At 39.8% G+C, this 13,572-nt stretch overlaps 1 protein-coding gene across 1 annotated transcript in view; it reads left to right on the top strand.

The window, feature by feature from the left end:
* The window catches only part of CAPN8 (calpain 8), a 134,124-nt gene extending 121,173 nt beyond the window's left edge, over positions 1–12,951 (top strand). Inside the window, exons 17-21 of the mRNA XM_001367739.4 lie at positions 5,980–6,048; positions 6,456–6,534; positions 8,163–8,279; positions 9,488–9,546; positions 12,076–12,951. Coding sequence (XP_001367776.2) covers positions 5,980–6,048; positions 6,456–6,534; positions 8,163–8,279; positions 9,488–9,546; positions 12,076–12,099 — 348 coding nt within the window. The 3' untranslated portion in view covers positions 12,100–12,951. The remainder of the gene's footprint in view (positions 1–5,979; positions 6,049–6,455; positions 6,535–8,162; positions 8,280–9,487; positions 9,547–12,075) is intronic.
* The last annotated feature ends 621 nt before the right edge of the window (positions 12,952–13,572 follow it).

Raw genomic sequence — 13,572 nt, 5'->3', positions numbered from 1 at the left:
GAAGTCTGTCTTGTGGAGAAAGCTTTTTTCTTGTAAAGCTGCCATCAGATATTTAATTCACATGAAGATAAAAATGAATGATCATAGATTAATGTATTATACCCCCTGCCAGGAGTATTTTCATTTGAAAAGGGATCAAGGTTTTCAGTTAAAGGGAATGAAATTATAGAGGCAGAATTTCAGGAATTAGCCAGTTGCTGAAGGAAGACGAGGATGAAATTGATTCTTCATTTCCCCCCAACTCTCATATCCCAGGAAAATCAATAATTAGTTCCATCACAGTTCTAGAACCCTTTTGTTGGCTACCTCTGCAGGAATCATCACTGGACTGTCTGCAGAACCAGCCCCTAAGAACTTCAGCAGGCACATATACAGGGCCTGAACTATATAGTATGTCTAACACACTGAATAACATCAGAAGGGGACTCAAGCTTGGAATTGTTTACCATGGGATGGAGGCTGCAGCATCCAGTCTGTGCTTCCCTCCAGCAAGCACTCAGCAGGCAGAGGTGCACACTCTCATTACCATCAGCTTCTCCACTGTAATTGGTATTCAACAGAGCTGACTCACACTGGGGAGCACAACAGGCAAGCAAGCCTTCAAGTCTGACAGCAGAGGCAAGTCCCTGTGTCTACCTGCCTGCCAGCCTGGCTGCCTTCATGTTCTAAACGAGGGCTTAGTCAGCATGTTGGGTCTCAGGGTACAGGGCTCTTTGGTATGTTGCGCGAGATAAGGGACTTCAGATATTCCAGAGCCCCTCCTTTACCTTGAGCTAGGGATTTGGATCAGCTAAGAGGCGTGTACCTGACAATTTTGGATCCAGAGAAGGGCTAACCTCTGAAGGGATAATTAAATTCCAAGGATGGTCCCCGGATTGGGGCAGCTGGAGCATTACAGAATTTGAGAACAGGAAGGGACCTTTGAAATCTTTGAGTTCAGCTTCTTAATTCTGCAACTAGGAAAAAGGGAGCTATGGAAGAGTGAACAATCTGCCCAAGGTCATAGCATGTGTGAGTGGCAAAGCTACCATACTCTGTTGTGGACACAATCTTTTTTGCCTTTTGAAATCATAGCTAAAGTTTAATGTAGGTTGTGGATAAGTACAAACTTAGGCTGAAGATAGAAAGTTTTAAGTACAAGCTGAAAGTTGCAATACTATTGTTGCTAAAGGATCATGCCTAAGAGACCCCAGGGGTTTGATGTCTTTTTTCTGGGTGTCCTTTTCTGTCAAACTTGCTTATTAGAAACTATAGGTGGTTTTATAAACTTCATTTTCCTGGTGAGGATACTGAGGCAGGTAGAGGTTAAGTGACTTGCCCAGAGTCACGCAATTAGTGTGTATTTGAACTCAGATCTTCCTGATTCCAAATACTTTACAATATACTGATCTGCCCAGAGCCAAAATGAAATTAATACTGCCATTGCTACAGTAATGGCATGTTAATCTATTCCCCTAAAACTTTTCTCTGTAAAGCTCTACACATCATTCCTTTGTCTTTTCAAACCAAAACATTCTTCCCTAGATAGCACTTTCTCTATATGTGTTAATACCTCCATTAGAATGTAAACTCCTGGGGAAGCTAAGTAGCACAGTGAATAGAATGCCACATGTGGAGGCTGAAAGACCTGGGTTCAAAATCCGATTTCAGAAACATCTGTGTGACCCTGGGCAAGTCAATTAACCCAGATTGTCTAGCCTTTTCCCTTCTGTCTTAGTATCACTGTTTAGAGAGAAGGTAAACTAGTATTAGAACTCTGGCTTTTTTCTTTCAGTGTTCTCTCTTTTAGACCCTGTGGTAACCTTTTTGATGGCTTCATATAGTTGGAAACAGATCTTTAGTTAACAGCTCAATGAAAATGGAAGTGCCTTAATGGTAGCTTCAGCACCTAGGACAGTGCCTGTAACAGGGTAGGTATTCAAAATCAATTATTCAATATTTATTAGAAACCCATTATGTGCCAGGCACTATGAGCCAAGCACAGGAAACATAAAAAGAGGCAAAAGATAATCCCTGCCCTCAAGGACTCACAAGCAAATGGGAAAGACATACAAACAAATAGAAACAGGAAAGAATTGACAGAAGGAAGACACTAGAATTAAGAGAAGTTGGGGAAGGCTTCCTGTAGAAGTAGGATTTTAGTTGGGACTTAATGATAAATGCTTGTTAATTGATTGAATAAGATTAACTTGCCATGTATTATTAGAGCACTCTATTAGGTGTTATTAGAAAATCATGGTGGGGCGGGGGGGGGGGGGGCAGCTAGGTGGCTCAGTGGATAGAGAGCCAGGCCTAGAGATGAGAGGTCCTGGATTTGAATTTGGCCTCAGACATTTCCTAGCTGTGTGACCCTGGGCGAGTCACTTAGCCCCCATTGCCTAGCTTTTACTGCTCTTCTGTATTGGAATCAAAACACAGAATTGATTCTAAAACAGAAGGTAAGGGTTTAAAGAAGAAAAAAAAAGAATGTCAGGAAGAATGCTCTTTTGGAAAGTGAGAATGTGTGTGCATATGTGCATACTCTCACACACACACATAAATAAAAGGCGCTGTCCTTGGCTAAGAAGACTAAGAGTCATGAATGCCCTCTTCCTAAAGTTTATCATGGAGCTCATTGGCATGGTCCTAGATGTCTTCAACTTTCATGCCTATCCATCCATGGACCCTTATGCTTCTTTTAAAAATTAAAAACCCTTACTTTCAATCTTAGAATCAATATTCTGTTTTGGTTTCAAGGTAGAAGAATGAAAAGGACTAGGCAATGGGGGGTAAGTGACTTGTCCAGGTCACATATCTAGGAAGTATCTGAGGTCATATTTGAACCCAGGACCTTCTGTCTCTAGGCATGGCTCACAATCCACTGAGCTATCTACCTCCTCTTCCCTCTCCCATTCTTCTTCACTTAATTTTTTACATTGTGAGAATCTAAAGGGTGTTGACAGTGTTTTCCTTGCTTTGCTACAAATAGCTCCTTGATCATTGAGTCATTCTCATCAAGTCAGGCCTGACGGTGTAGATTCCTTTTAAGGATTGTCTGGTAGAAAAACATTAAGCAGCAACTACTCGCTCTTCACATTGGCATTTGCATCTGTCTCCTTGCTCCATAAGAGCTGCTGTGATGTTGTCATCCCCTATCTTACAGGTGTTCTCATTCCTTAAGTGTTCCCCATTAAGCTGTTTAGGCAGCAGTTTACAAGATATCAAGGATTGGCTCAGCACCTACCACCAAGAGAAGTTGTAAAAACACACAAACTTTTTTTTTTCCTTTCCAGAGACTGGGTCTCCCGATTTTACCTAAGCTGGGAGCCACTCATGGGTCTTATCCCACTGCTGACTGACATAGAAATTTTGATCTGCTTTATTTTCCAATCTGGGCTGGTTCACCTCTCTTTAGGCAGCCTGGTGCTTCCCCAATCCCAGGGGTCTACCATATTGGTGCCAAACATGGACACCTGATTGGCTTAGCTCATTGCAGCCAAGAACTCATGAGCTCCAGAGATCCACCAGCTGCAGCCTCTCTAATAGCAGGAGCCAGAGGAATGTGCCACTACACCAAGCCCACAAACATTTTTCAGTCCCTATCCTTGTGGGGACTTCATTGGCATCTTTCGTAATTGTCAGACAGATAATCATACTGTTGAGAATTAGCAGTTTCATATATTTACAGAGCATAAGTAGACCACTGCTGTCAAGCTTTTGAACCTCATGAGAATTGATGACCTTCCTCCATATTGGCATTGCTGCCAAAAATTTTGTTGGAGTTGTTTAATTTTAGATCTTACTGTAGAGGTCTTTTAGGTTGTTTCAGACTTTGAGATGTTGCTGGGTCTTCTCAGATCTGGGAGACAGACTAGCAATACAGATAGAATGTTGGATTTGGAATCAGAAGACCTGAATTCAAATTCCGATTCTGCTAGTTACTATGACCAAGGGCATCACTATCTCTTTGGGCCTCAGAGGGAATTGGACAAAATGACCTTAAGTTCCCTTCAAGTTTTAAATCCTATACTCTTTGTAGAATCTTTCTTACTCATTATAATTTGTTCCCCCTTAGCTCTTACTCCTACCACACCTTAATGAAGATATATATGTGTACATGCACATTATAACAGGGTGGGTATTCATAATTAGTCAATTAGTAAATATTTATTAGGAGCTCACTATGTGCCAAGCTCATACAAAAGGATATGAAAAGAGGCAGAAGACAGTCCTGGTACTCAAGGAGCTTACAATCTAATGGGGAAGATAACATGCAAACAAATATATACAAAGCAAGCTATGTATGGAATAAATAGGAAATAATTGACAAAAGGCAGGCACTAGAATTAAGAGAGCTTGGAGAAGGCTTCCTGACTACTTCCAGTTCTAGGTAGAGATATAATAACATCAGATGTCTAGCAGTGATGTAGCATCAATAACTGGTACTATGCTGGTATGGCTGTCAGTCACTCTTATACCTCACCTCCCTCACATACTTTTTTTCCCCAGGATGCTCTACCTTTCCCTTGGACCAGACTTTCTCTTTAGTTACTCCCTAGGCTCTTCCTGTCTGGGAGGGATTTTCTTTTTGAACTAAGCCTGGGGAAAGCAGTAACAGAAACCCATCTTAGTACTAGCCCAGGGAGTCACAGATGCCCAGTGATTGCTGACTCATTCATTGCCTAAAGGGATCTGGCATAAGTATTCTTTCTCTGTCCTTGAAGTTGTGAAAACGAATCAATAATTCTCTTTTTCAGCTCTGAGCTCCTAGCCAATGCATTTTTAGCAAAAACCATTGCTGCTTCAAAATCTCTATTCCTTTCCTTCTCCCTCCCCCCCCCAGGATGCAGACCCCCATCTGGTGCATTCACAATAAGTACAATCACATTAGCAATACTTATGGTTAAGTATTTATCTCAATTGCCTGCTTAAGAAGCAAAGTAAACATTTAAACAAAGAAATGTAACAAATTTATGAGAAAAAGATTTTTCTGGTTCCTTTGAAAAAAAGACTTCACGCTCACAGTCTCTCCAGAGAAGGATGCAAGGGAGTCTAAGAGTAAGGGAAAAGAAAAATCACTGATATGGGGGTGGGTGGGTTTGGAGACTAGAACTCAGACACAGCATCTATCCTGACATGTCTAATGCATTATCTGCCCACATAGCGCTAATCCTTAATGATAATCTCACTGTACTACTTCCCTCAAAAGGCACCTATGGCTCAGTGGTTAATTCAAACTCAGCCTCAGATACTTTCTAGCTATGTGACTTTGGGCAAGTCACTCAACCTCTGTATGCCTAGGAAATAACTAAGTGACTAAATGGATAGAATGATGCACCTGGATGCAAATCCCACATTAAAGAAGTCCTAGCTCTGTGATCTTGGGCAAGTCCCTTAACCTATGATTGTCTGACCAAAGGATCTGCTGGATCCATTGAAGAAGAAAATGACAAATCACTTCAGGATTCTTGCCAAAAAAAAAAATCCCATGGATAGTTATAGTCCATGGACTCACAAAGAATAGGACATGACTGAAGAACAAGAAATTACTTCTCTCTGTAACTTCCTCTCATTGGCTCCCATGACTACTCTATTTCCTGCTTTTCAGGTCTATTCACAGCTTTCCTTCTTCAAGCTCCACAGGTCAGCTTTCTTTCCAAAGAATGCCAAAGGGTAGAAGGGGCTAGCTTGTCAGTCACTAAGACCTTATCCATCACAGGTTCAGGAAAAATTTCTTGGGGTTCAAGGAAAGAAATTCTTGGGGGATTTTTTGTCCAAAAAGCAGGCATTCATCTCCAGAATTCTGATTTACTTGGCAATACTAAGGTGACACCATACTTATCTTGAGGCAAATTTAGAAGATTTATATAAGAGATTGATCTAAAGCTGACACCTGATAGGATGATTCATTCAGATTGGGAAAAAAACCCCAAATTGTAGGGCATAAACTTTATTATTAACTGTTATTGTTTATATATTGTCTTAACTTGACATGTTCAGAATCATGGAACAGGCACTTTGGGACTTGCAGAACTCAAGATATTATGGCTGAAGATTCAGAAATATTTGGTAACTATCCATTGAATTCTTTTTTATCTCCTTCAAACTTTTTCCCTTTCCCAATTCTAACTCTGCATCCTGAATAGTCATCCCTGTGTTAATTAGTTTCTCAATTCTCCAGTTATCACCACAATGCTTGTTTATGTTATAGCTAAAGACAAGATAAGGAGGAAACTTGAGAAAAATTAGACACCCAAATACCAACTCCCTAAATCAAAGCACCCACCATCTTAGAGCAACAGTGACTGTCTTACTCTGGTATTCTGGATAAACACTTGACTCTGTTCTTAACCCTTCTGGGAAGAGAGTGCAGAGCTTTACCCTGGCAGTAAATCAGGATGGGTAGGGGAGAGCATGAACTCCTGAAAGATTCATGAGGAATTATTTTTTTGCTTGGCATATCTTTTCTGTTTCAGGAGATCTACCAGGAAGTGGATATTAACCACTCAGGGACCATCAATGCCCATGAGATGAGAATGGCTTTCAAGAAAGCAGGTGGGGATCTGACCTCTGGACAAGGCCTTAAGATCCAAATTTTCAAGTTTAAAATTGAGAAACAAATATAATGTGATTATGATTATTGATAGTTTCATAACTAATGCTGATCTTTTATATAAGTGAAATTATGTATCTGGTCCCCCCCCCCAAAAAAAAATCAACATATATTTATTGAGCACCTACTCTCTGCAAAGCATGCTACTAATTCCTATATGGTGTGTTACTTTAAGTTTTTCTAAGAACTTGGACTCTTATCTGGGGGAGAGGTATTAGTAATTCTGGTAGTTTCCCCATATTCCCTAGGGTTCTGTTGTACAATAAACCTGGAAAGGATGCCTGACAGTTGTCTTTTCATCACTCCTTACCTTTACTTTTAGTATGTGGATATTAAAAAAATACTCAGATGAAAAATGAGATAGCACACAATGATGAATCCAGACCTCTTTCTGGAAGTTTTGATCATGAATAGGTTTGAACTCAAGATCTTCTGGACTTTAGTCTGTAGGTTTTGTCTAAATTCTCAGCCTTAAGGCCTTCCCAGCTGCTAGTTCCTCTCTCTTCTGTCCCAATCATTTTGCATCAATGTTATGTTTATTATATATATACATATATATGAATATGTACATATCATCTCACATGAACTAGAATGTAAACTCCTTGAGGACAGAGGGTGTATGTGTATCCCCCAAAGCCTAGCATAGTGGCTAGAACATAGTAGGCTCTCAATAAATATTTGGTGATTGATTGATTGATTAATAGCCATCCATTTTTCTTCTGTAAGAATTGGAATAATGTTTCTACCCAGATATATATTTTATAAAGTTTATTAGAAAGGGTAGACGATCAGTTTAAATCTCATCATTCCTATAAGTAACCTGACCACATGTTGCCTGGCCTGCCAGTCCCTTCCTCTTTCCCCTTCACCTGCCTGCTTCGCTCCCGAGTCCATTCCAAGCAAGAAGCCCCAGTAAAGACCTCCCCCTCACTTTTGTTCACTTATAGCACGTTCATGGATGCAAAATCTGGTGCAATTATGTTATGTCTGGAATGCTTATGGACAGGTCACACTACTCAGGAGGGGGAAGGGATGAATTTCTTTGACACACTTGGCCTTCTGGAGTATTCTGTTTCATGATAATGTCTTATTTGAACCACACGGCAATGGCAACTAGCATTCATAGGAATGGATATTGGATAAGTGGACCCTGTCCAAAATCACTAAAAATCAATCAATCAGACACATGTAGCATCAACTGGAGGGGAGCCAAGGAAGGACCAATTGGTCATCTGATTTATGAATTTATTTATTTATTTAAAAAAGCCAAAGAAATAGTTTTATATAAGTATATATAAATATATACATATAATGTACATATGCATATATATATTATAAATAAAATGCATCATATACATAAACAGAAACATATATACATACATATGGAACAAACAATGAAACTAGAACAATCTAAATAGGATTAAAATGATTTATGCAAAACTATAGTAAAACTTCTCTGTAGTCCTCCTTCCTCATCCACTCCCAGTCCCAAAGAGGGTGTATAGTGTCTCTTCTGGGCAAAGAAAAGATGCAGCCATTTCCCCAAACCCTTTCCATTCTGTTCCTCCAGGTTTCACCTTGAACAACCAGGTACAGCAGGCAATTGCTGTGCGCTATGGGGGCAGCTCTCTCAACATTCACTTTGACAGCTTCATTGCCTGCATGATGCGTCTCGAGAGTCTATTCAGTGAGTTTCCCCTTTTCCTTGTCCCACTCCCCATTTATGGAGGCAGGGTCCTAAGGTGGTACCTGCCACTTCCTTTGTGGGACTTAAATGTCAAATACAACCATGAAAATTTCCCACAAGTTGGGGAGAAAGCATAGGCAGAAAGGGCAAAGTATAGAACAAGTTGGGCAGATACTTTTTTGTAGACTGAGGTCCTGTGACTGCTTTTTCCTTCAGGAGAAGTGTTGGAATGATCATTCATTTATTCAACGGATATTTCCTGAGGCCATATATATACCTGTATATTGATAAATGCACATATGTGTGTATAAAGGAATATAGATGTATACATATATATGAATCTCTCTATCTATGTATATCCCTGAATTAAATATTCTGGATGATAGCTACATAGATGAAGATCCATTGAATATTGCCACCTATCTGTGTTACTTCACTGAATTATTTCTCCTCTATAGAGAAGTTTAGTTACTTTCCTTATCTCTTTAAAAACATTGATAGAGTACCTACTATGTTCTAGGCACAGTGTTAAATGCTTGTGAGAAATATTATCTCATCTGTAAAATGAGAGGTTTGGACCAGATGGCCATCAAGGTCACCCAGTTCTAGTTCCTATGATATCTTCTCTCTTGGAGCTTATAGGTATCTCAGACATGTTTATGACTTCCTGAAAGCCACTAGAAAGGTCATCCAGGTTTTTCATAGGATCTAGAATTGGAAGGGGCCTTAAGAGATTATCTGGTCCCTTGTTTCAGTTTTACAAATGAGATACCCAAGACCCAGAAGCTCACCTGAATTGGTCAACATCAATTAGGTAGTAAGTCACAAAAGTGAGGCTAGATTTCAGGGATCAGGGAATCCCATAAGTGTCAGGTGGACCTTTGCTTCCACTGGTTGCTTTATGAAGGTGGGATGGAAATCAGTGAGATGGTCAAAAGGCAGGCAGTCAGAAAGAAAGGAGCAGAGGGACCAGATAATCCACACCCTAGATTGTTGGCTTTGATTATGTAGAATTGATCAGAGGAGGATGCAGGAAAAACTTTCAAGCCCACAGAACTATTCACAAAGAAGAAGGCTAGATTTGCCCTTGGATCAAGATTAGAAAAGCCTTTGATTGTGGGATGAGGAAAGGAGGATGACAGCAGAGGTGTGGGTGGTCTAAGGCTTATCACTAGATGTCTAATTGCATTCTTTCTTTGACTCTTTAGAAATATTCAGTCTCTTGGACAAGGACCACAGTGGCACTGTCCACCTCTCTCTGGCAGAGGTAAATGGGATTAGATTGGCAGGACTCCGCTTGCCAATAGTACTTTGAAATGCCTAGATGAAAAGGGATGGTATAAATCCAACACTGTTTCTTCTTCATCCTTATCTCAATTCCAGAAGTCAAAGATGCACATTTTGGTATGGGTGGGATGGACAAGGCTAGAGTTCACTTCTTTTGTAAAAATATTTAAATTACATGTATTTTAAGCAAAGGCTACACCCCAAATTCTAAGCCATTTATAGGACATGCAGCATTGTGGTCACCAGCATTGGCATTAAAATTAAGTAGACACCTCCTGAAATAGCTTCTAGGTACTTTCCCAGTTGGTTAAAGGGTGGTTGATTCTTTAGTTTTATCAGCATAAAACTATATACGTTTTGGGTCAGCATAAAGCATATACGTTTTGCCTTCAGGAATATGTACTGGTCTTCCATCTCCTGGGTAAAATGTCCTATAAGTGATAGAGTAGAGATATACTCTAAAGAAGGTTCTGTAAAATAAAGTCTTTAAAAATGTGAAGAGAAAAAGAGGGAGAACCCTAAACATTGCCACTCCATATTTTTTAAATTAACAAGGATTTGTAAATGTTTGATTAAAAAAATAATGCCTAATACTTTGGCAGGCAGACAGGGCATATATAAAAGATATTTAGACACATAAATAAGACAGCTAATAATTCTAGTAGGTTACATTTATATAACACTTGAAGATTCACTAAATGCTTTTTTCACCATAGCTGGGTCTTATAGGTAATACAAGAGCTGTCTCCATTTCACAGATGAGGAAACAGAGACTCAGAAAGTGGAATGATCTGTCTAGTCATACAGTTTAAACTAAATGGTAGAACAAGGACCTAAACCAAAGTCTTTTGACAAGATGAAAATAAACAAATCAGACCATGTAAAATATAATGAGTTTAGTGTTCTGCCTGGGAAAAAAATTAAAGTGCCAATCTGGGGAGCCCATGAACATTTTCTAGGTGTGAAGTTATGATAGGAGGCATTGAAATGTATTGATTATCCAGACCCTACAGAAGGGAGCATTAACCCTTCTCCATGGAAGCTTCTAATTGAATTGAATAGTTAATGTAGAGACAGAGAGACTAGCAACTCGGTTTTATGGGTAATCACATCAAAGGATCTAGAATAAATTACATCACTCAATTTGCCTCAGTTTCTGCACTTCATTAACAGGAATATTACCATCCACTTATTGAACTGTGTCTTAAAGAATTCCTTTTTGATAATGTCAAGAAAATTGATGGAGAGATAGCTTTGGGATTTTCTAGGCATCCTATATCTTAATTTTTAAAATAGTTTAGGAGATCTCAATTGGTGTAGACCTACTATATGTCCAAGACTCATTTTTGTGAGTTTATGGCTTTAGCCATACATTATTGAAGGAGCTGTTAGTTTCTTATCATTCACTGAGCAATAAACCACATAGGCAGAGGATATGTAAAAAGCTCATGTACATTTGTAGTAGGGAACTATCTCTTTCCAAAAAAATCATGTCATCTGCCCTTGGTTGTAGTGGCCTCATTTAAAAAAAAAATAACATTGTTAATTGATATTTTTAACATTTACACTACAGTTCCTGCCTGAGATGCCCATCTGTGTAACAAAGGAAAACAGTTAAGCAGAACCAATGGTCAGGGAGACCACTAGTGCAGCCTTCTGTTCCTATAGTAGTCATGGTGAACCTTTTAGACACTGGGTGCTATGCTCTGTGCCCTCCTTCCCCCCCTGCCAATCTCTGAGTGCCAGGTGCACCCTGCCCCCTACCTCCCTTACCTCACACAGGGGAGGGAGGAAGTGCTCCCATTGAGTTGTTGGGAAGAGGAGCAGGTGAAGTAAGGAATGTCCTTAGTGAGTGTAGAGAGGGGTAGGGGAGTGGCCTGAATGCTCTGCTCCCCATCCAGCTCTGCCACCTGTGAGCTGTTCATTTTACCTGCTGTATGTTCCCATTGGGCAACCGGGCAGAGGGGCAGGAGATGTGAAAAAATGTCATCAGCCGTGGTGGAGAGGAGGAAGGAACAACTTTGCCCAAGTCCCTCTGCCTTTCTAGTCATGAACTCTAGTCAAGAACTCTGGTGTGGGTAGGGGAGGGCAGCATGTATGCTCACAGAAAGCACTATGCATGCCATCTTTGGCACATGTGCCATTGGCTCACCATCACTGCCCTATAGACTCCTACCTCTGTATTGAGAAGAAACAAAATGTTTCATCATTTGTTCTCTTGCATGAGTTGTCAGTTGCCAATGAATGTTTTTTTCATGGTGGTTCTTTTGATGATTGTGTACATTTTTCTCTTGTTTCTGCTTACTATATCTGTCTATATCAGTCTTCTTTGAATCCCTTATAATTGTCATTTCTTATGGCACAAGATTACTCCAAGCCATTCACACACCATAGTTCAGCCATTCTCCAACTGATGGATACTCAGTTTATGTCTGTTTATTAAAGTGCTTCTTTGAATACGCTGGTATAAATGGTAAGGGTTTAACTCTTCTTTCTCTTCTTTTCATAGTGGCTGTGTTGTGTGCTAGTCTGAGCCAACATCTTGGATGCCTCTGAAGCTCCTAGTCTGGAAGCCTCCTTCCACTCTTTTCCTTCATCTCACTTCACTCAAATTCCAGACTCAAATCATCAAATTAATCTGTTTTTACCATAGCAAGTTCATTTTGACCCACTATCCTAGAGCCATGTTGCTACATATTCCCTTTCCCCTTCCCCCTCCATCCCCCAGAATGTCCTTAGAATAGGACATTTTGGAGGGTTTTGGGTGATGTCTTCTCTGCCACCATTGGCTTGAGCCACCACTGGTTATATTATCCCTATGCACCCTCACTTGGTTTCAGGTTCCATTTAACCATTTAACATCAATTAATTTTTACACAAGAATATTTACTTCTTTTCTATTATAAAGATATTTTATTTTACCAATTATATGTAACAAAAAAATTCCACATAAGTTTTCTGAAGTTATATGATCCAAATTATCCCCTCTCTCCCTTCCCTCCCCTTTTACTTTGACCTGGGCTATACATATGTTATGATGTTTACTTCTAACATATAGCAAGAATAGAACATTTCTCCTCAACACCTTCGGGTACACCAATTCCTTTATCTCAACTTATTCTCTGGGGAAAGTGGGCTCAAACTTAACATATTTTTCTATATAAAACTAATCCTACTGTTCATGCCTTAGTCCCTGTTATAAAACATAACCTTTTAAAAAAGTTGCATTTTAAATCCTCAAATTGTTTTATACAAGTGACTCAGGAACCATCTCTCTCTTTCTTTTTTATCTCTCTGCTTCCTCCTCTCTTCCCCATCACCTCAAACCAAAGTATCTCAAATCTAAATCAATGAATGGGTTGGTGAAAAGAGAAATAAAGAAAAATATGCAAAAATGGTTCATGTTTTTTTCCCCTAATAAAGTGCACCCTAGGAGCCCCTTTAGGCTTTTTTGGTTTATAGGAAGGGAAGATATGTTTGGGAAATGAGAGATTTCAGTGCTGTCGAAAGATTGACAATGTAGATAGTTCCTTAGAAAAGGTGGAGCATGTTAAGGGAATCTGATATTAGCTGGAGATACTGTGGGACTACCATAGTGCTATTAACAGTAATCAAATATGGCTTCCTTGCTCTAAGATAAAGATGTTTTGATGTCTTAGAAGAGAGCGGTGGGCAATCAGGGGAAAGTGTGTGTGTGTGTGTGCTTCCTTTTGACTTCATGCCAGGAATGTTGAAATAGTGAGTGTATCAGCGCTTGCCAAGTCTGAAGGTAAATTCTCACGGAAGGGAATTCTTACCCTATAAATAACTAGAAGGGAAACCAATTCAGGTAATTTGTTATTTCAGCTACCACCTGAACACTGCGCTCTGTCTTAATGAGTAGAGGGTGGCCTTGTTTCCAAACTGGAGATGCAGGTCAATTCATCCTCTAGTCTATAATCTCTGAACAAGAACATCAAGGGGACCTCAGCTCATTATATCTGGGGATATAACCACATGGTGGTAG

This window comes from Monodelphis domestica, chromosome 2, assembly GCF_027887165.1.
Source record: "Monodelphis domestica isolate mMonDom1 chromosome 2, mMonDom1.pri, whole genome shotgun sequence".
NCBI lineage: Eukaryota > Metazoa > Chordata > Mammalia > Didelphimorphia > Didelphidae > Monodelphis > Monodelphis domestica.
This window is presented reverse-complemented; position numbering and strand designations above follow the sequence as displayed.